Source organism: Poromitra crassiceps (genome assembly GCF_964638095.1).
Source record: "Poromitra crassiceps genome assembly, chromosome: 2".
Lineage (NCBI taxonomy): Eukaryota > Metazoa > Chordata > Actinopteri > Beryciformes > Melamphaidae > Poromitra > Poromitra crassiceps.
This window is the reverse complement of record NC_139624.1, coordinates 16,987,860-17,012,258: the sequence shown is the minus strand read 5'-3', so window position 1 is coordinate 17,012,258 and position 24,399 is coordinate 16,987,860. Positions and strand designations below refer to the sequence as shown.

The 24,399-nt window shown below is 43.2% G+C and overlaps 1 protein-coding gene across 1 annotated transcript in view; it reads left to right on the top strand.

Moving 5' to 3' along the window:
* LOC310798628 (rho guanine nucleotide exchange factor 39-like) overlaps window positions 1-24,399 on the top strand; it is a gene marked incomplete at its 3' end in the record, with an annotated part of 142,088 nt that overhangs the window by 22,664 nt on the left and 95,025 nt on the right. Inside the window, exons 4-5 of the mRNA XM_083661170.1 lie at window positions 3,618-3,738; window positions 13,854-13,972. Coding sequence (XP_083517296.1) covers window positions 3,618-3,738; window positions 13,854-13,972 — 240 coding nt within the window. The remainder of the gene's footprint in view (window positions 1-3,617; window positions 3,739-13,853; window positions 13,973-24,399) is intronic.

Sequence of the window (24,399 nt, the reverse complement as noted above, 5' to 3'; positions counted from 1 at the left end):
TTAAAGCAGGTAAGAAACGACTTCAATCCCGCGTTATTTCGAATCCCACATAGGTTACGCAAAAACCACGCCCTGTGCCCGCCTACGCAGCAGTCAAGCGCCGGGATTGGCCAGGAGCAAGTCTTTTGTCTTCTTCTTTTGACAGCTGGAATCTCCCACACCACAACCACTGCACGGCACGCAGCCCAGCGATTTCATGAACCAACTGAATTGCTCTTGATAGCGGACATTGAAATGAATTATTAGTGTATTAACGCTAATGAAAACGTAACACACAAGCTTTTCAAACAAACATTTCCCACACACCACAAACACTGTGCCCAGCCCAGTGATTTTATTAACCAAATTGCTCTTGATAGCGGACATTGAAAATAAATTACTGTAATAACGCCAATGAAAACACAAGCTTTTAACACACCATCGATTTTTAAACATTTATTTCAAAAATACATTGTATGCTTTGGTGCGATGTAGGATTTTGTCTTTCAATATCCTCATTGCAGCCTCGCTGCAGCCTCGCTTGGTGTTGTTGCTTCTCACAGGAATGGTGTCCCTGTAACAGAGAGCCCAACATGAGCATGAGCGCCTGGCCAATCCCGGCGCTTGACTGCTGCGTAGGCGGTCACAGGGCGTGGTTTTTGCGTAACCTATGTGCGATTCGAAATAACGCTTCAATCCCAGAAAGATTCTGTGACAGGCTAGCTTGTCAGCTATATTGTGTGTATGTGTGTGTGTGTGTGTGTGTGTGTGTGTGTGTGTGTGTGGGTGTAGGTATGTGTGTGTGTGTGTGTTGTGTTGTGTGTGTTCTTTTGACAGCCCCTGGTTTGACTTGACTCCAGAGTGGGGAGTTAATGAATTCTGCTTTGGTTAAACATGTCCGGGTTACATAAGAGAAGGCGACATGTGACTATATTGATATGCTGCGCGTGCGGCCATTTTATCCTGCTTATGACTGTTTATGGGGAGTAGAGAGACCAGGCAATGGAAGGAGCAAGCTAATTATCCCCGACTGCGACATAACAAACGGGAAGTAACCAACTTGAAAGAGCTGTCACCTGATCACAATATCAACAGCCGGCTTTGAGAGTTGAATATTGCAAAGCAGGTGTCTGGGGGGGGGGGGGGGTTAGGTCTTAATGAGAATAAATGTGCGGTGGAAATAGATCAAATAAGGTGTCACATGACAGAAGTCACGCCTCGTTGACAGCAAAGGGAAGAAGCACATTGAGATCAACGCAGCGTGTGTTTATTATAGACCCTTTTACAGCAACTGTTTTTGAGGTGCTAAAGCAGGAAGTAAAGCAGGTGTAACCAATAACAACAACGAGGGTCCCGACATTGGAACACCTAAACTGGGATTGGAACCGTCATTCCATGTTATTGGTTACACCTGCTTTACTTCCTGCTTTTACCACCTCAAAACGGTTGCTGTGAGAAGGTTCTATTATAGGTCTTTATTATTATTTTGTTCATGTTTTATTTTTATTTTTATTTTTTGGGGCGTGGGGGATGGTCAGAGTCAGACCGCGCAGCAACAATTAGTATTCCTCTGTTGTCGGAGGCGAGCCTCACGCACATGAAGCCACATAGGTCTGGATTGTTTGGTGGAGGTTGCAGCCACCCCAGATGTCGCAACTGCTCCGAATTCATGTGGATTCACGTGACGCGGGAGGAATGCTAATGTTGTCTTCATCCCTCTCCTGATGGCCAGACAATTTAAGTGAAAAAAGTAAAAAAAAAAAAGTAAAAAAAAATGTAATCCATAATTTCATATTTATCATAATAGCCTCTGGCTGTGAGGGAGGAGGGGAGGGGGGGGGGCGTGCACGGAAACAGTGTTTTTCCCGCCCTTTGCCCTCGTTAGAACTCTCTTGGCTGCGTCGCCATCTCCTGATTATGAACAGAGGCTACCTTGGTGCGCAACTTCATTAAAATCTATTTAAATCAACTTCAACGGCAAAGTGCTCCTTCCAGCATGTAGCAACGCACAGTCTCTGGGAACATCATTAGAGTGCGATCTGTGTGTACGTGTGTGTGTGTGTCTGTGTGTGTGTGTGTGTCTGTGTGTGTGTACGTGTGTGTGTGTCTGTGTGTGGTACTGCCTCTAAGTTTGGATAACAAGCTACTTCACAAGTGTCAACACCCCCAGCCACTTGCGTCCGTGTTGCTGTAACGTGGCTGACAGGCGGGAGCGACTGCTTTGCCGCTGCCTTGATCTGCTGGGTTTGTTGGCGGGTTCAGCGTTCACACTACAAAGCGGCCCTGGCTCCGTGTGCCCTGAAGGTAGACCCCGGCGTCTGGTGCCCCCAGTAAATATGTCACGCACAGGGAGAGGCCACGGAGAGCCTTCCCCGCTAAACTTCCCATTAACCGGGAAGCAATCGTCTGAACTTTGCTCAACCTCCTCCTCCGCACCTCTCTCCAAACATGTGTGCCTTAGCTCAAAGTGATGCTTCACCTCTCTCATCCCGCTGTATTTGAGCGCCTTGTTTCTGCGCTGAATGCAGAGCAGCAGTGCATTGTTGTTCAGGCGCTAATGTGCACTTACTCAAAGTCCCATGATGCAGCTTGACTGGAGGAGAAATGCTCACGCTGTGCGGAGGCCACTTTGTGCATCACAGACCCACGTGTCGAGGCTCTGTGATGCACACAAACATGCAGCAGAGCAGAGCAGAGCATGCAGCACTACCTTAGCTTGAGTGGAATTAGTTTAATTAATAAGCGTTTCACAATGCTTTGAACACATGTGCTGTCAGTCTGTCAAAGATATGTGCTTGCTTTATAACAGACACAATACACTCATAAGAACAATGGAGTTGCATCTCCCTCCCCTCTCTTATAAGAAGTGTATATAGACCTTATTCGATTGACGTCACTCACGTACGGGCACGCCCACTGCCGCCATGTTCTTGACGTAGCGCTGCAGCTCTCAAGTGACAGCCTATGTAAGAGCAGCGTTTATAGGAAGCTAGCCGCCGTTAGCGTTACCTGTATCGTTCCTGTTGTGTTCGGATGGTGACCTGCGTTAGGTCATGGCTGTAGTAATGGCAGCAATAAAGTCCCCGTGGTTTGTTTCTATCTCTACCGTCCACAGACGTGAAGGGAGCGAGACGGAGGATACGTCAGCACACAGGAGAGGTGTGTGGATAGTTGGGAGAGACAGGTGAAACTTTCTGACAGCTCCTCACAGCAAAGTCTGTTCACCTCGTTTTTTCTTTAGTTTATTATTACAGGCATTAACGGCAGCATACAAACAACAACTCTGGGGTTTTTATTGCTGTCATCACCATCGCTATTTTGTAATGGAACAGAAACGACAATAAGGCTGTTACTATAGTTGTCAGCTGCAGGACGGTATGTCAACAATATGGCACCGTCCGGGGTTACCGAATAAGGTCTATTCCTGTGTCTACTCTACTGTCCTCTGTCGTGTCTCTCTCTGCAGTGTTCCTTTCCTCTGGTTTCTGCCCCCTGCATGTGTGCATTTCGTCAGGTGTTTACCGTAGGAGCGCTTGTTTTGATGCAGCGGATGTGAGATGACACAGAGGTGTGAATGGAGATGGAGATTTGAACATGATTAATGGTGCAGCCCTAATGACCTGTGCCCTTTCTTGCAGATCTCTGCTGGTCCATTTGGAGAATGGCTACTTTGGCCGCGGCTTTGAGCAGTTTTGTCCACAGCTGCAGCACTACAACATCTATGTGGACAACATCCACAATGCCAGCAAGGTGCTCGCGGTACGTGTGCACACTTATCTACTGTGCTAGTGCGCTCGCACTAGATGCTCAGCACACTCCTACATGTCAGCCTGGTACAGGATGCTCAAACATCAGATAAAATCACATTAGACTAGACTTTGATGATTCATGTAGGGAGATTCAGCCGATGCATAAGCAGAAAGTAAAGCAAAGAAAAGTATGATACAGAGCTGGGCTTTAGGATTCAACCAACATCGCTGTTTGAAGGACTTGGACAAACCAAGCGATATTCTGAATCATAGAGGCCATTTACACCTGGCGCTAACATGCGTTTTCTGTGATCACATTGCAGTCAGATTGTGTTTTATCACTTGAAATGCCAGGTGTAAACACCCCCAAAACGCAGTGAAGAAGGATTGCAATCTGATTGGCCAAACCACCTCCGGAGGTGGTCAGGGATGCATTGTGTACACATTGAACACAAGTGTAAATGCAATGTGTCCTCTCAATCTGGATACAGCAACTTTATGCGGATTGAGAGGACAACCATTTCTGCAATCTGATTGAAATCAGATTGCAGAAAACGCATGTTAACGCCAGGTGTAAATAGCCTCATAGAACACTTCCTCCCACAGTTACATTTAGTAAAATCCCTATTTAAGGAGGAAGAAAGCAATTCAGCTATGTGACCATAAAACATTTCACTGACCAAACCTACTCAATTATAGGCTATACTATATTTTAAAAAGTCCTAAATTTTAAAAAAGTAGTGTCGGTTGCTAGGTAACAGACATAAGCTACTTTCAGACATGAACTCTGGATTATATCAGGGTAGCTTCTCCTGAGCATGACCCGGCCGGGCGTTATGTGAAGTGTACCCTTTCAGACATGTGGAACACCTCCGGGTGTAGAGTAGAGAGGGGGCGGGGGTGGGGGGAGTTGGGGCATGACGATACAATGGGGCGTTGTGAAAACTGACCACACAGCATAGGCTACTACAGCCTTAATGGCACAAAGTGAATTGCATTGACATTCAACAAACTAGCACGACATGCAGAGTCTGATAACAAGTTGCTAAAATTACATAATGGGCGATAACTGCCCGCTAACCTTCGCGTGCATATAATCGTTTGCGCATAACGTTCGTAAGTAATTAAACGACCCTACAACTCACGCCCAGATGCATTGATTTCCTCAAGTCTCAAGTGCTCCGAAGAAAACTTTTTATAAGGCTTTACTGTTTTTTTGCGGGGTAATGCAACCATCTGTTTTACTCTGATGTGGCAAGAGTTCAGTCCTCAACGTGCATCAAGCTTGCTAGAAATATACAGAATACAGGAAGCTAGACGTTTTTACCTTCAAAATAAAACAGGGCTCCAGACTAACTTTTCTACAGTGGGTGCACCGGTGCGCCTTACTTTTTAATTTAGGTGCAGCAGCACATAATTTAGGTGCACCCAGATTTTTCAACACGGCTTTTGCCACCGCAATAATACATTTTAAGCGTTACCTTCTTTGACATTTTGTATACATATTGGTAATTTCTTAAAGTGATACGCTCAAAGATCTTAATGTAAATAAATGTCTGTTAAGTCACTATCTATCTGATAAATAAATGTTAAAGTCACTATCACCAACTGAGTTAACACAATGAGGATTGAGCCTCTGGCCCACATGATGAAAGCCTTTGCATTTGAAGTATTGCAGCATTTATGAACTGGGTGTATGTGATGTGATTATCACCTTACATTATGCTCCTAAGTTGAAAATGAACATAAATCATTTTAAGGACACAATGATTCATCTCTGATTACAATTTATTTTAATTCAATTAAAGTACTGTATTCTGATGATGCTGCACCATGCGCAGTTCTTACCAGAATGACTCAATGCAGCTCATTGGCTATTGTTGTCATTAAATGATCATTAAGAATTGATTTAGTCATTTGTTGTTTGCCTAACATTGCCTAACATTATGTAATGATTGGGGGTTGTGAATGTGAATGTGAATGTTCACGTTACTGTGATTAGACCTATTCCACAGTGTGCTGTGAAATGATAATCTCATTGTGCACTGCAGACAGTGAAAAACCATAGCAGATAGCTGCTCTTAGATCAGGCATGTCCAAATTCCGGCCCTGGGGCCAATTGCGGCCCGCGGACTGATTTTAAGTGGCCCTCGTCTTGTCTCTCAAAATAGACTATGTGGCCCGCCTCCACACAGTATTGGTTAATCAAGCAAGTTTAATTAGCATTTTTTCCCTTCACCTAACGATGACAGCACTATCATACAGTTTGTACAAGCACCAAGTAGGAACAGCACATGCAGAACTAATGTTTTCAGATGGTAAACAAAATCTTTCCAGTACATTTGTATGTGATTTTTTATTTTATTTTATTTATATCCCATATGATGTGAGAAGCACCTGGCCCCCCGGCATTTTCACATGATCTAATCTGTCCCCCATTCCAAAAAGTTTGGACACCTCTGTCTTAGATGGCCTAACTTTAACAGACAGCATAGACATATTGTCAACAACACATTTTAGTGATCTTGAATTACATGTTGGGTAACGTTATTCCCAGAATTTGCTTGATAGTTATAGTTAGCGGGATGCTAGCTAACGTAATGCTAACATTAGAGGCTAAGATGTCAATGTCATTAGTTAGCCAGAACTCATGTCTGCTGAAGCCGTGGCTTTATCTCCCGCGTACAAAACCGTCGTCTGACACATTTTAATTCCATCTGTTTGTGAGTCCGGTCCATGGATCCGGTCACGCCAGAGATCTGGATGGCTGGCTGCAGTGCATATAGTCCTGTGTTCCACTAGCGATAAGAATGATACGACTTCCAGTCGAATTTTCAAAATAAAACAATTCCGCACAAGTTAAAAGCACTCGGAAGCATTTGAGAATGTTTTGCAGTTCTGCATGGCTTTGGCGTATGGTGTGTTTGGCCAGTAAGTGCTACATTGAAGAATCATACTGTATATGATGATACAGTATATATATACTGTATATACTGTAGGGGTGGGAGAAAAAATAGATTCACCTAAGTATCGCGATTTTTAATGTCACGATTTTTTTAATCGATTTTTTATTCCAGAATCGATAATCGCATTTTTTCTGTTTATGTATGAAATGTTCCCACTTTCATCAATCACATATAGAGCGCTTCCCTCTGCTCCGTGGCTCATACATAGGGGTGGGACAAAATATCGATACTCACGGTATCGCGATATTTCCACTTTGCGATACGTTATCGATACACTGGCACCAAGTATCATATAATAAACAGGCTAAAATATTATGCTCTGTGTGGTAGTTGAATCATAGTTTCAAGTTGATGTTTATTTATGTTTGTAGTTGAAACAAAAACATAAATACTGTAGGCTACATGAATGGAAATGTTTGATCATTAATATCTACTTTTAGAAATTATATAGGTAGGTAGGTTATATAGGTTTTCTTGTTTTAATAATAATAATAAAAATACTTAATCTGTAACTTTTCCTCTGTGGTATCGAAAATGGTATGAGTGAGTGAGTGAACTCTGAGAGAGTTCATGTCAATTCTGCTAATAAATACATAATACCTGCTGCTTGCCTTTTAGGGGTATTTTTTTCTCTTCAGTTACACAGATATCGTGATGTATCGTAGGTTAAATTTCTTCCAATATATATCGATTATCGCAGAATCGCTGTATCGTGATAATATCGTTATCGAGGGCCAAGTATCGTGACCATATATTCCCACCCCTACTCATACAGCCAATCATGTACCTTGTTAGTACAAGTGACACGGAAACCAATCATTTAACAGACAAACTCCGAGTGCACCCGCCCCATGACCCACCCCCACTCACACACAGCAAATCATATCCCTTGATCCAGAGCCAGAGTCCCGACATCTCCTGGCTGCAGCACTGTCGAGTTGCAGGAAAATAGACAGTTTGTGTTGTACTCTGAAAGGGTTCCCCCCCCCCCCTTGAATCAAATTGTACATTATCAGCTTTATTTTAGCATGCAAAAGTAGCGCGATACCCATTCCTGGCTAATGATCGAGTCTCGCATTTTGGTCCTCCGCTGACGCCACTCGTTTGAGCTCACCCGGCGTTACAAATAATTCGATGTGGTTGAGTTTCAATTTGTGTTAACGTAACGTGTTAACATGTGTCCTATCTATTAATAAGCGCCCGGGAAATTAACGTTAATGTTAAGACACCAATTTCACAAATACGGACGTCTACAACGTTACTTTACGGAATGGCATCTGCAGCTCAATTCGCTTCTGTCAGCAGAGACAAAGTTGAACTGTTGGAAAGGTTTTACTTGTACTTTGGGACAGGAAGAATAACTCATTGTGTCATCTCTATTGAGCACACAGCTTATGACTTTATGTCTTCTGCTTGGGCGGAGTCTTGATGCGTCTATAAAACTGATATGGAGAAATGTACCGCATTTTCTCGCCAAACCACCGGCGCGCGGTCCCCAGCACGGTCGCCCTCCAGCCCTACAGCCTATGGCATATTTGTAGCAGCAAAACCCAGGCTTTTCCACACCTCTGATTCACCTAATGTTAACACTACAACCCTGAAATACACGTTACCAAACGTTCTTTTAGAAGGCTGCCAACGCTAGGCTGTCAACAAAGTAAAACGTCACCATGTCTGTAAACAATGCTTGCAGTTGCACTCAGAGCATATGTGTGTGTGTGACAAATTAGACCTACCTCTCCTGTGTGCCTTGAAAATAAGGTGGTTCAAAATAAAGTGGCTAAATGCAACCTTTTTCTTCTCATGTTTTTTCTTTATTAATTAAAATGATAAATAATTATCGATATAGACTGATATGAAAGATGTTATATCACCCAGCCCTACTCATGATATAATATACAGTCTCTAGAAGTGTATGATTAAACTTTTCCCATGTTCTAATCTAGTGTAAAAAAACAAACTGAAAAAAGAAAAGAAAAAAAGAAACAAAAATCGTAATATCGAATCGCAATAATCGTAGAATCGCAATATATATCGAATCGGCACCCAAGTATCGTGATAGTATCGGATCGGGAGATAAGTGAATCGGCACAGCCCTAATATACTGACCTTTTTGTCAGGGATGCTTAACCTCCAGATCTTTTTTGATGTGCCTGCTAGCTAACATCTACTCGTATTCATCGAAGCTGCAAAGAAGATAATATTGTCTTAATTAAGAGGAAGTATGTGTTTGTAGAATATTGACTGATTGCATTGATTATGGACTGAGCCATGCAAGTTAGCATCGATCTCTCCTCCAGGTCAACAGGCCTGGAATTGGCTGAACTGTGTTGAGCACAGGCATGCTAGTTTACTCCACTGACCACAGTGATCAGTAGGGCTGTACCCAATACCATCTTTTCACATTTGAATATTCTATTGAGGTTTTCTACAAATAATCAAATGAGTCTTTTTGTTAAATCAACTTTCTTTAATGAATATCAGTGAAAATGACACAGTACAAATCTTGTAGTAGGATGATCTCTGGTTTTCTCAACCAACCATTCATGTACATTAAGCTCTCGTAGTTTATTCATTCAATCATCACCATTCACAATATGCTGCTATGGGAACAATTCAAGATAAACATAATGGCGTCACACAAGCCACCAGCAAAAGCTTCCCCGGCTTCGTGGATATTTTTTGTGTGAAATCTTGTTCGGATGTTCGGTACAGCCACACTGAAGTCATTACACAAAACCCAGCTGTTCAAAAGTGCTTTTAACCTGTGATAACTATGTATTGTATTTAGTTTTACCGTGTTGTTTCCTCATTCTTGATTTGTATTGTGTATTATGTTTTTAATGTGTTGTTTTGTTGACCTTTTCTAAACCCCCTTGTAAAGCGTCTTTGAGTACCTTGAAAAGCGCTCTATAAATAACACGTATTATTATAATTATTATTATTATTATTGTTATTATTATTATTATTATTATTATTATTATTATTATTATTATTATTATTAGTCCTATTTAACAATATCCTGCAATTTATTTGAACTAGATTTTTATGGTGGGGGAGTGAAAACTGTTTTCTTTTGGATTGTGTGGTGTTTTTATAATAATAAATAATACATTATCATTATTATTTGTATTCATCAATAACTAGAAATGTCAGGAGGAGAGCCCATCTGAATTCCACGTGACCCCCGGGTTGGGAAAGCCTGGCCTATAGTGCATTAAGTTGGCAAACTTTGAGGCTAAATCCAAGCTGTCAGCTCTTCACAATGTCTAATTTCCCCCCGTTGACTTTCCCACCAGCACAGTGAGCACACCTTAATAACTGATTCCTCTCACATTGTCCCATCATTCAGCTAACTCACCACCTGTCTGCCTCACTATGGCCCACAGCTGCACAACACACACCCATAATGACCAGCTAAGCAGCTGTGTGTGAGCAACACGCACGCACACACACACATACACACACACACACGCACACGCACACGCACGCACGCGCACGCACGCACGCACACACACACACGCACATACACACACACACACACACACACACAGGCACAAAACACACCCCATAGCTGGCCTCTAAAGTCAAGTGGCATCCACTGGCGTTTTTAATGCTATAAAATAGGACGGTGCTTCACTCAGGCAGCTCTATTTAAATACAGGAGCCATGTTTATTTGGATGACAAGGTATGTTGACACATACTCATGCTGACATGCTGTGCAAAATGCATATTTAATGACAGCTGCAGCTCCAACCTCCCCGCACCTCAGCTGGCAACCTGGCATCATGAGTGACAACAAGGTGATTTGTGAGTCTGTCAGGGGGAGAACGCACCCACAAAGTCACATGACATTCAGGGTTTGTCGAGTGTTGTGTCATGTCCGCCCATCACTTCCACAAGCCGCATGCGAATGATATCAGCATATACGATACGATACGCACGGGGGAAGCAAAATGCGGCGATTAAGAGTTAAGACACACTCGCTCAGTGCATCGGCATGTTAAAGGCCTTACTGCTGTGAATTTGATGATTCATTAAAACTAGGTTACCTACAGTATGTCGTAGAAATGTGCAATTACTTTTGAAATTTGAGCCCTATATGACCAGTGAAAACTGAGAAAACAGCTGTAGAGTCCCCATATTGCTTTTAAGGAGGGCAACAACTACAACAACCAGAATGCATTGCATGCTAGGGATGCAATGCAATGCACATTTTAATCATCCATTGTTTCCCTACATTCTGTCCCACCCCAGATTCCATCAGTGATGATGTCACTTGAGCAATTGTAATGTCATCAGTGATGTCATTTGAGCAATTGTGATGTCAACAGAGTGTGTCACCTGTCTGTTGTCTTAGATCGCAGTGATTCCCAAACTGTGCGCCGCGGCCCACTAGTGGGCCATGGAGGTACTGCAGGTTGGCTGCGAGTGGTCTGCCAACACTCCAGATGTTTGCGGGTAATCAAATGGCTGTAGCAGGGTCATCTTTAAAGCTACAGTGGAGATCCTGTTATCATACAAGCTAATATCAAATATGCTAGCTGGTCAAGAAGGGGGCTAAATAACGCTCCAAAAGTAGGTTAAATTTGGGCGAGGGAAAACTATTTCAAAGGGGTCTCTTGACCTCTCAGCTCAATTTATCTGAATGAAAATTGGTTCAATGGGTACCCACGAGTCTCCCCTTTACAGATAAGGTAGCATTTTTCACAGCCTAATACAGGGATACTTCAACTTGCTTTGCCCGGGGGCCACTTTCGTGAAATGATAGGAGGCCAGGTGCCAGTTAATAAACAAATAATATACATTTTTCTGTAGCGGATTGTAGGTTTTTGGGGTGTCAGCCGGAGTTTAGTTTGACAATGTTGTGCACACCGGATAGTTAGTTAGGTTAAGTTAGTTAAGTACATACATAAGTGCCTGGGTATCAAAAGTGAAGGATCCAACTGCGCTTCAGCTGTAGGAACTGGCAGGTCCGGTGCATCACAGGAGGGACGCAAATACTTAAAAGAATAAGTCTGGAGCAGCTCGGATCCAATGATGCCTTTTATTTAAGGTGCAAAATGATCAGACAGACAACGTTTCGACGTACATACGGTAGACCTGATGAAGACGTATGTACGTCGAAACGTTGTCTGTCTGATCATTTTGCACCTTAAATAAAAGGCATCATTGGATCCTAGCTGCTCCAGACTTATTCTTTTAAATACCGTAAGTGCCTGGGTAGCAGGCACTTAGAAAATGGTCGGTGGGCCACTCTGCACCCTGTCGCGGGCCGCATCTGGCCCCCGGGCCACAAGTTGAGTATCACTGGCCTAATAGCTTGTGGATTGATTTCTTCTGTTGCTCATCACATTAAGTCTCAACAAATGTGTTATGCATGCAAATATTTCTGATGAGTAAGAGGGGAGAAAATGTTGGCAATCTGCTTATGGGTATTTTGCCGATTTCTTTTTTGTATGTGGATGGATTATTAATTTCTCTTATGTCCAAGTAATGCTCTGTTAATGATATAAAAAAATATATAATATAAAAAACATATAGGGAAATACATCATCTTAGTCTTGTGTGCTGATCAGAGTTAAAGTCGAGGTGAACCGGAACAGAATGCACTAGCGTGAGCGTCGGAGACTGAAAACAAATTGAGAGGCGGACCATATACTGTACGTGTCGATGATTTGATTTGACAATTCTGTCGACTGGCTTTGGCATTGGTCAATCATGGCGTCTTCCACCCCCAAATCGAGTGGTATTCAGCGTGTTGTCGTGCTACGCGAGTGGGATCCGCAGAGTACCAGGCAGCCACATGCTTCGTGCGGAGCGAGCTGACAATCCGATGCATGGGTGCTGCCCGCCCGCCTGGAATCTCCGACGGGCGACCCCTGACAACCGCACTCTCAAGCGAGCGCCATTTACGCTCTTTCTGTAAATACGATATTCCTGGAATGCGCGTTTTAACGAGCCAGTTACATTTCTTTGCATTCTTAGAGATTATAGTTTTTGTTTTTTGTTTATGTTTCATACAATAGGCCAAGTTAGTAGTTAGTTTATGGGATAGGAATTCTGCCAGATGACAGGCACTAGGCGCCATTTTCTACTTCATTTGGAAGAGAAAATTATCCTGAAATGAAGATTTGATTGACAACTGCATGTCGTGATATGATTGGTTGAAATGGGGTAGAAATTTGATAGTACTAGGTGACGTCAGCAAACTGTAAATTACTGTTATCAATGAAATCTTGAAAAATGTACTTTTGATGTGAAAAAGTGTGAAAAACTAAAGAAATTAGATTGTTGTGATTTTGTTTGCATACATTATTAAATAGGTGCACTGCATACCCAGGTATTTGAACTAAAAGAAAAGAAAAGTCATTTTTGGGTTCAGCTCGACTTTAACTTGTGATAAAAGGGTTGGGTTGGCTCCGGAAGATTTTCAGATTTCAAAGTGGGCGGCAACATTCTTAACTTTGGGAACCACCGCTCTATTGTAACAGAGCGTGTCGCCTGTCTGTTGTCTTAGATCCTCTATTGTAACAGAGCGTGTCTCCTGTCTGTTGTCTTAGATCCTCTATTGTAACAGAGCGTGTCTCCTGTCTGTTGTCTTAGATCCTCTATTGTAACAGAGTGTGTCTCCTGTCTGTTGTCTTAGATCCTCTATTGTAACAGAGTGTGTCTCCTGTCTGTTGTCTTAGATCCTCTATTGTAACAGAGCGTGTCTCCTGTCTGTTGTCTTAGACCCTCTATTGTAACAGAGCGTGTCTCCTGTCTGTTGTCTTAGATCCTCTATTGTAACAGAGCGTGTCTCCTGTCTGTTGTCTTAGACCCTCTATTGTAACAGAGCGTGTCTCCTGTCTGTTGTCTTAGATCCTCTATTGTAACAGAGCGTGTCTCCTGTCTGTTGTCTTAGACCCTCTATTGTAACAGAGCGTGTCTCCTGTCTGTTGTCTTAGATCCTCTATTGTAGCAGAGCGTGTCTCCTGTCTGTTGTCTTAGATCCTCTATTGTAACAGAGCGTGTCTGTTGTCTTAGATCCTCTATTGTAACAGAGCGTGTCGCCTGTCTGTTGTCTTAGATCCTCTATTGTAACAGAGTGTGTCTCCTGTCTGTTGTCTTAGATCCTCTATTGTAACAGAGCGTGTCTCCTGTCTGTTGTCTTAGATCCAGCTGAAGAAGAACAAGGCCTTCAGACGCTTTAAGAAGCTGCAGGAGGACAGACCTGAGTTCAACAAGCAGACACTGGAGGAGCTGCTGCAGCTGCCCATCCACAGGATTGAGCAGTAAGCCTCACCCTCACACACTTTCACACTGCTCACAAGACAGCTGGTAGCCATGTAGCTTGCATTTCTCAGCACATTGTGTTGTTTCTATATTGTTGTTGGTGTTGTTGTTGTTGTGGTGGTTAGGGCTGGGCGATATAGCTAAAAAGTATATCGATATAAAATATTTCATATCAGTCGATATCGCTAATTTTTAATGACCCGTTTTTATTAGTTAAAAACAACATGAAAAGCAAGAAAAAGTTTTCATTTAACCACTTTATTTTGAACCACCTTATGTTCAAGGCACACAGGTTAGGGGGGTTAGGGGGGTTAGGGGGTGGGCCAAATGGCAAAAATATCATATCACAACTTTTTTCAGGCAAGAGAACAATCCACGATCTTATCACGATTCTTTTTCATATTGATTAAGACTATTTTGCAAGTTACTGAACAATACAAGTACAACCAAACTCATTTCAGGGTTCGTACGGTCATGAAAAGTCACGGAAATTTTGTTTAATAAATATTTTCACGTCATTCATTTACGCTGAGTTAATAATTCATGTCCTAAGAAATAACGTTCATAAGCAGGCACACTCTCACTACAGACAGTAGCCTCGATAGACCAAAATGGAATGATAGTTTGTCAAATATAACGTCTTCAACTGCATTTTTGTAATTTGTTGCAGCTATTGTGAATTTGCGCTTGTTATATAACTCACCCGTTTTAGACGATAGAAAAGACTATGTTTTGCGAGTGATTGAGATGGCGACGGCCAGACTCCCAAACGTCACGCTGAAGCTTAATTTATATTTTCGCAGACGAAAAAGAAAGTGTCGCTCATGGTGTTGCATTTATACTTCAGTGAACGTTCGCCTCGGTTCAACGGTCACGTGACACCTGAACGCTATAAGTGCAGACAGCCAAGAGAAGAGAGGGAACGCACAGTGAAACCACCTCTGAGGCAAGATGTAACGTACTTGGCTGCAGCCGCATATAAACAACACACAACCACACAACTCACCTCCTCTCTCTCTGGGAAATTGGTCACGGTGTTCTTTGTGATTTTCACGAAGTCATACATCAAGGACAGGCTGATAAAAAATAGCGGGGACACACGTTCATTCATTTCAATCGAGCGAAAACCAAACACAAGGAAGTCATGCGCGCGTGCCGTCTATATAGCCAATCAGACTTGCGCGACACTACGTGACGTAGTCGGCGACACTAAAAATGTCACTAGGTAGCAGACACTGCTCGCCGACTCAAGTCCTCATTTCTGTCGGCGACGGTTTCAAAAGTGTGGCCAGACCAAGCATAAATTGGCCTTGACTGTCCATATCTTTAGACAGTGGATGAATTTGAACAACACTGTTTGTCCGCTGACACTCAGGCTAATGTAGGGAATCACTAAGTGAAGTAGAACACTGACACTCAGGCTAATGTAGGGAATCACTAAGTGAAGTAGAAGTAGATGATGTTTGAGGGAAAGTGTATGCACCAAAAAAAGTAAATGACATCATCACAAAAGAACTGCTGGAATGCATTGGACATCACAGATTGACGATGTTTAACCCATTGATACCTGATGCAGCATTTGCGTGTATATCCCTCATTTGTGTGTGTGTGTATCCCTTTAAGACCGTGAACCACGTGACGCGGTTCGCGGTCTTAAAGGGATACACACACAAATGCTGCATCAGGTATCAATGGGTTAATAAAGAAGTACCAGGAAACATTTTCACTGCATCCTCAGTTGTCTGTGTTTAATCGACGCACGTTGAAGTGAAGTAACTAGGGATGCACCGATCCACATTTTTTCCACTTCCGATCCGTTTCCGATACCTGAATTTGGATATCTGCCGATACCGATATTATGCCGATACCAATATTTTTCTTGAATATTCAGTATAGGCAAAGATTTGACCAATTAAAGATTAAAAATATATATATATCTTGCAAAAAGCAGACAAAATTAAGAAAATATATTGCAACCCCCACCCCCCCACCCCCCCGATTCCGATCCGATCCGTGAATTAGTGCCAATATCGGCACCCGATACCGATATTGGATCGGATCGGTCCCATCCCTAGAAGTAACATAGAACATTTCAGCTTTTTGGTCATCGTGCCAAAGAAACTCCCGTGAGTTTGTGGAGGAGTTGCAGCATGGCTGCTCCACTGTGGAGAAGGCTGTTGTAGACGGCTCATAGATTCCATGCTTGAGCTGTTTGCCTGTTTTCTTTTCTTTTCGCCAGTCATCCGATGCATCGCACAACGTAGAGTCCTGGTGACAGATGTAATTATTATTATTTGATATAGCTCCCATGCAAGTACTCAGACTGTCCAGAAACTGTCAAAATCTCCGTAGTTAACCAAGCGTTTTTGTTGTTTGTAATTTCACGCGGTCTCGATCTCGTTCGTTAATTAGTGGAACAAAGAGGAGAAATGGGCCGGAGCTGCGGCAGGTATCATGACACTGCTTTATCAAGCTGCTTGCTTGTATCTTAATTAGGCCCCTCTTCCTCGTCATCTCGTCTCTGCGTGCGTACAGCAGAGCACTGGAGATGTTACGTCCATCCATCATGTCTCTGAGATGAGCCCACCCTTCACCTTAACATCTGTGCTACCCACTTTTACTGCACGTCTAACTTATGTTCTGTTTCTCCTCCCCAGCGTACTGTAGGCTTATCTTCCCTTTGATTTGGCTCAGTGGTTAGCGCTGTCGCCTCATAGCAAGAAGGTCATTGGTTTGAATCTCCTCCACCCCCGGTCCTTTCTGCGTGGAGATTGCCTGTTCTCCCCGTGCTTGTGTGGGTTTCTTCCCACAGTCTAAAGATATGCTGCGTTTGTGTAGTTTCATAATGTGTTCTAGTCAAATGTGTTGTGTAGTAAATATGTGTATATATGTATATGAAGTAACATAACTGCGTGTAGATATATGATGTAGTATATACTCTGATGATGCTATGTAAAGCCTTTTGAGACATGCGTGTGTAACAAGGGACTATAAACACCATAACTGAACTGAACCACTCTTGACATTCTGAGGGGTGACGATGTGACGATGCTGACCACAGTCACGTATCATTCCTCTCTCTCCCTCATTCCTTCCCCCCCGTACCTCATCGCTGTTATTTTTTTTAAATATATTTTATTTTCAATCTTTTATAGAATGATAAACATACAAGACAAACAGGCTCAGACACAGGAAAAGAAGTCATAATAATAAAAAGTCAAATAAAAAAAATGAAAAAACAATAATAAATATCAAAATAATATCAAAAAAATCCATACATTTTTGACATTTAGCATTGTAACGTGGAGCTACCATCCGCATAAGGTGCTTATGTGCTTGTAAGAGATAATGCGTATGGGATCTTATACAAGGGGTCTGTGGGAAATCAGCTGGGCAAGCCGTCAGTTACCCCTAACCTCAGTCACTAGTCATTCTTAACCTCGTCAAAGTAGGTTAAAAACGGGTCCCAGATAGTCGAGAACTTTCCAAATGAGTTGGCTCTCAGGAACCTGAGTCTCTCCATCTGTATCACAGAGACCATGTCCACCAGCCACACCTGGAAAGAAGGTGAAGAAGAGGAGGACTTCCATTCCTTCAAAATAAGCCTTTTGGCGACAGTTGTCCCCGCAGTGTCAGAGATTGCTGCGCAGCTGTAGGGAAGTTCAGAGAGGACTCCGAGCAGCCGAAGATGGCGAGTCCTGCCTACCCCCATCGCTGTCATCGGTTGGCCTGTCTGTCGTTCTTCTGGGTGAAACTCTGGAGACTGGAGGGATGTGTCTTTCTTAATTGTATGATGATGTTAAGTGGCACAGCCAGATAATCGCCCCCCGTTACCTCGCCCCCCCTGTCTCCACAGCGGGGAATAGCAGGCGATTGTTGTCACTTATCACCCTTCGAGGATGATGGATGGCAAGCAGGGCGTGGAGTGTGGATACTTACGGTGCTGCCGGGCCTGGAGTGTGGATACTTAACGGTGCTGCCGGGGGGAGAAATAAAATCATTTCCTTTATTAAGTGGCTTTCACCGGAGCAGCGATGGCCGCCCTCCTCCCCACTGAGCTGGGCATTATGACAGCGATGAGGTCTGGAGTGAATAGCAGCCCCTCTCTGTCTGTATCGCTCGTGTTTGTGTCCATAATGGAGACTTAGCTCTCACATAGAGACCTTGGGATACAGCTGCTCAGAGCCCCCCCAGCAGCTTTACATGGCTCGGCTTCTCCCACGCAAGGTGATGCTTTTTGTTGAATTCTCCTTTTGTGGTCTTTCTGAAAGAATCCTGAGTGAAGTGTCGTCTTAAGTGCCTTCCCTCCTCTGCGCTCCGCCGCCATCCAGTTGTATTTCAATGAATGATCGGTGTCTCGCGTCGTCTGTCTTGACCCAGTAGTTCATTGTCACTTCACTATAGGCTCATCTAGCGAAGCGAGGCTGGCCATGATGTGCCTCCATTGTCGAGGCTCTCCCGACATTGTGTTGTTGTTAATCACTAGTCGACGCTGTTGAAGAGAACATACTTCACAGCTCAATAGACGGGTTCAACAATCTGATTATTAAATATGAGCTATTCACAGACAATTGGCCCCCCATACATGGCTTGAATGGCTATTATTTCCCCCGCGATATATTCACTGAAAAGTGTCCAATTCAAATTCGCCACGCGGTGATTTGAAGTTGACTTCATGGCGCACAATAACCAAAGCTCCAGTAATTCTGCAGTTTGACTGAACAATGTCTCCTAATATCCACATTTTGCAGCAAGTTACATTCTTTTTCAGCACAATCCCAGTTAGTCACCCTTTTTAGAGGAAGATAAGACCGCAGTCTTCACAATCACTTCATATTACATTTTAATTGCCGAAGTTTGGAGAGCGGAGTATCTCCGCTCGTCCTGGCTTTACTATGGCTGCGCGTTCCTTTCTTTTGAAGCTATTAAAGTTGAGTAATTACCCACAAGCCTATGCCATGTTCACTAACCCATGCAAAAGCTTGACAGCGCCTGTTGTCTCTTAATTAGACATTTTGAATGGGTAATGCACGTATTTAAAGCAAAAATAATTAGACAGATATTTCCTGCGTCTCTTCTTCTTCACTGACGTGTGTGTAAGTGCCCAAATGACCCAACATGTCTGCCGGGAGAGAGTGAGGAAAAAGTCTGCATATCATCTGCATATTACAAAGGAATTAGCGGCTGCTGCTGCTGCTGCAGCTGCGGCGGCGGCGGGCTAACTAGGCCAGCGCATGCTTTCTAAAGCCGCATTCTTCATTAGAATATCTGAGCTGTTATAAATATGCTTCAGATTACCTCATTGTCTCATTATCTTCTTTTTTGCTCTGCCGGCTAATGAGCGGGACAGGGCGGCTAAACGAGCGAGTTCCGTTTACATTATTTGGAATGTGCTGTAATAATGCTCATTAGACTGCTCCCTTTTTGTTACGCGCTCGCTTTAATTAGATTTTCCTCTCCCCTCCCTAATAAGGACGAGGGCATCCGCCGCTGATAATGCCTGTAATGTATTTGTTATTACAAGACGAGACGAGGAAAGAAGTGAAATTGTTTCTCTTTTTAAGCGTCTCTTAATTGAAGGCGGCTTAATTGGAGCTTGTTCGGCTTTCCTTTCATTTCTAATGAGTAATGGCCGACAACAACGCTGCGGAGGCTCCGTGCACCTCAGCTCCGTGGCTTCTCGGTGTTACTGTAAGGGCCCAATTATACGTTCAAGACGGAGACATTTCCTGCATTTTCTGTCCGTCATCTGAAAGCTTACGGATACGCATGAAACGCAGCAGAACCACACACACACTCATACATTGGACTCTCTACTGCCCACTGGTGGATGTATTGATTAACATGATACCAACGTGAAAGACGTGGAAGTATGTGGGCAGTGACGATTACACCGTTTGGAACGGACGCATCTATTTACGTATGAAAATAGAGTATAAATGAGCCATATAAGGCCACATAGAATAGAGTTTTTTTTTTATGATATCACCATGGAAGTTCCCCAATTGATTACTTACATTAACAACAACAAAATATGACAAGTTTTCTGAAATTGTCTGTCAAAATATGCAAATGAAGCATTATCTACTTAGAAATGCGCTCATTCAAGATTCAAGATTTTTATTGTCACTCCGTAGTACAAGTATCACGTGTGAAATTCTTGTGCTGTGAACTCCGTTTACAACATAGTACAAATATAACAGGGCATATGAGTGCAAAAACAACAAGAGACACAACAAGAAATAAGGCAGTAGAGTGATAAGACAAGTCAGAGACAGTGGCATATTCACTGCACATAGGTGCACATGTCATGTGCATACTTTGGACGTACTTAAACATTTTAAATTCGGCGTATTTGACGTACAGGTGCAAATAGCATATACCTAATTAAACATACAATTAAACATTAGATTATAGAAACATATGATTTCCAGAACAGAAATCTGAACATTGGATGAAGCCAGGTTCAAAATTCTCGAGCCAAAGGTTTTTACAGAGGTCATTTGGGATATAAATGAGAAAACTACTGTCCGACGGTCATTCAAAATCCCATTTCCGCCATGTTTTTTACGAATAAAATGTGATATAAATCAGGCTATGAGTGATATCTGAACAAACCCCTCTGTAAAAAAAATCTTCTAAATAGTTAGGAATAAAACCTGAAGGGAGGCACAGGGATCAGGCTGGTCGAAAGGAGAACCAAACTGAAGAGAGAGGAAAAACAATACAAACAAACAAAAGACCCAGCGATCTCCAGCAGACTGGCTGGCTCCCTCCTACGGGCTTGGGAGTGATCCCGGGTGGGAGGGGGGGAGTTTAGCGGTTGGACCGATCCCCTCCAACGGGTCTGGAGGTGATCCACTGCAGCTCCCCCCACAAAACACCTTCACTCTTTTCACTCTCCTCAAAAATAACAACTAATGAGTGCACCTCCGGGCAGGACCATGCAGGTCCTGCCTACAAACGCCGTCCTTGGAGCTTGAAAAAGAAAAAGCTAAATAAGAAGAAGAAGAAGAAGAAGAAAAAAAGCAGGAATAAAAGCTGAAGGTTTTGGTGTATGTAAATTAAGTGCTAATGAAGTGGAGATGTCTGCCTCAAGAGTATGAGGAAGACAAAACAGCCCACTCTTACCCTATTCACCTGGGGCCGGTTGCACCAACTGGTCTTACACTGGTCTTAAGCTAAGTTGGTCGTAACTTTACGACCTAACAGCTACGCCGGTTGCACCAAGACGGCTTAAGCCTTATTTTCACTACGACCAGGCGTAACTCCTACGCCTGGTCAGGAGGAGGCGTAGAGCCTGCCTGTAACAGAGATCTCCGCGGAGACCTTTTTGACCGTCATCGTCGTAACACCGCCAGTTCGCCGTCTTTGAAAGCACGACGTTAGATTACAACGAGCTAGTTGTGTGGCTTAGCCTTCCAAAATGTTGCCGTTAATTTTTTAGAATGTAATACATAGAATTGGGAACGTTACATTCAATTTCATTCAGACTGTCTTTCTGGCTCAATCGCCGCCATTTTTCCCCTGGAGCGAGGGAGGGTGAGAGGAGGGAGGGTGTTTTACAGTAGTGGCTGATAGAGCGTAGTGGCACAGTGCTCCAAGCAGGTCGCGAGGCACATTTTTTGCAACATCATTGCATTCCCTGGCAATTCACATGGACGCGCATTGCTACGACCAGCATAGTTAAGACCAGACGTAAGCCGTGTTGGTGCAACAGGCGTAAGTCCATGGTCTTAACTAAGACCGACGTAGGAGTTACGACCAGGCATAGTTAAGACCAGTTGGTGCAACCGGCCCCTGTAGTGTCGGGCCAGTGGCCTTAACAGTAGCATCCACACAGCCTGGCAGTGGCCAACCAAGTCTGTGGCCACCTGTCATGGCAGCAGTCTTCCAGTAGGGGCTAAAACGATACTTGAGTCACGATACGATAGTATTGCGATATCGCCGATATTGCAATATATTGAATATTGCGATATATTGAATATTGCGATATTTCGAAATATTGCGAATTCTTACTTTTTCAACTGCAAATGATGTCCCCAAAGGAAAACCTTGTCAACATCTGGTTTATATAAGAACAATTTTCCAGTCTGTACATCTGACTTCAACCATTTTATTGCAGCAACATTGTCAAGTAGACAGACCAACAACTTTCATAAAGTTTCATAAAACTGAACTGTTTGTTACAGTCTACTTACAGTCCACCTTAACTGGATGTGTGTGTGGACTACTTGGGTCGTTTTTGAACAATGCAATTTCACTTCACTTGCACAAAACATCTTGTGCAGCCCATTCAGTAACTGGGGAATTTGTAAATTACTGTTATGACAACACTGTTACTGTTAAAACAAAATGAAAATATGCTACCGTTTGTTTACTGCTGGCCTTGGAACTAAAGTTTATAGCAGCCCGGTGGCCTGGCATGGCATGTGGCCTGCATTTTTTTTTTTTTTTTGCAATATCGATCGTCAGGCAAAATATCGCGATACTATGGTGTATCGATTTTTTCCCCCACCCCTATCTTCCAGGATGCATGTTGTTGGAGCACTGATGAAGCAAACAGCAACAGCTTCTCTCTGTAAACACCTTGGCCTAGAAAGCTAGCAGGCAGTCAGAGTGTATTCCACAGCAACATGTTGATGTGAAAATGCAGCCATCTTATCAGCCTAAGTGGGCCACAAAGTGGGTTCTGCCGCCTCCCATCCTCACTAATTGAGACGCTTTAGAGTCACCCCCATTTGTCCAAATTAAATTGAGGTGTCAGTTTGGTCACTGGTGGGGAATCATCTCCACACAGGAAATGACACATCTAAGTGTTTTTTATTTTTATGCATTGCTTACCGTCAACAAATCCTATGATGGGCAAAAATGCACAAGAAAATAATTAAAAAATAAACAATAAAAAGAGTAGTAGTACCTGTTCAAATCTTAACGACACCCATCCCTTTGCACTGGGCCAGCCGGCTGTCAACACGTTTTCCATCTCAGGAAAGTAGTTCCGTAGCACTGAAAATAGTCCCCGGGTGTAATGCAGGATTTGTTCCTGTTTGAATTTGATTTGGTAATAACTACAACAGCTGGAATTTCATGGTAACCCTTTTTTTCTTACGATGTCTTTGTGAGCTGTTTTTAAATGTTTTTTTATCTTATCCTTTATCTCAGTGACTTTGGGGTAAACGGATAAAAACGGTATGTGCGAAGGCAGAAAGTAACGGGAGTAGAGCAAACCAGTTGTTGATTGTGTTCTTTTCACAAGATTTGTTGACAGTAAGCAAGGCTTTAAAACACACCAGCTTTTTTTTTTTTTTTACATCAACATACATGACATGACATGAAATGTTTTTATATACCGGTAACTCACCCGTTTAGAGAAAAATAGACGATAGAAAAGACTATGTTTATGGAATGATTGACAGATCGCCTGTCCAGTGATCACGCAGCTTGCGGATCACGGACCCCAATAGCAGGCGGAGCTGCGGCTCTTTGGGAAACCCCTGATTTCACGTGAGCTGCGCAAGAACCAAGAGGGCAGCAGCCAAAACACTATCAAACTGCCTTCAAAACACAAATCCTCCTTTTGGCAAGAAGATACTCAACCCCAAATTGCTCCCGATGGTTGCACTAGCACCCCGTGTGGCACTGTAGCTTTACCACCATATGAATGTGTGTGTGTGAATGGCTGAATCTATAGGCATTATGTTGTAAAGCGCTTGGAGTGGTTTCGGTAGACTAGAAAAGCGTTCTATAAATGCAGTCCATTTAGCATCAATCTCCCATGCCACACACGGCTCATCCCACTGATGCCACCAAGATGGGCCAGCAGAAGTGGTGTGTGGCAGTCGGTCTGTTAGCATCGCTAATGGCCTCTCTCTCTGGCACCGCTGTGTCTCTAAAACAAGCCCAGACTGCACAAAGAGAAGGGAGGCAAGGCAGAGACAGACACAGTGGAAATCAATGTCAATTGTCAATGCACCTTCAAGGTCACATCGTCCCACCAAACAGGGTAAAGATTTCTGAGCAAGCTGACGCTCTCCACAACTACTACTTTAGATGGAGACATCGGGGGGGATAAGTTACTTAACTGCACCGCAAATAGATTGTGCTGTCCAAAGTGTGCAGAGTAAGACTGATTTGAAATAGGAAAAAAAAAATAGCAGCAAACTGGGAGTGGCAGTTACCGAGAGGGGAAAGCGGCGGACTTATGACAAAGAAGCTCGCTGGTTCGAATCCTCTTGACGGGTTAGCAAGATGTTGATGGGTAAAGTGAGTGAGTAACACTCCTTTCCCTTAACAATTTGTGCTGAAGTGCACTTGAGCAAGGAGCTGAACCCCAAACTGAGCTTCTCGTTCACAGCAGAAGGCTGCCATTATACAGGGCAACAAGTAAAAGACTGCAGTTATATTGGAAATATCCCATTGGCCA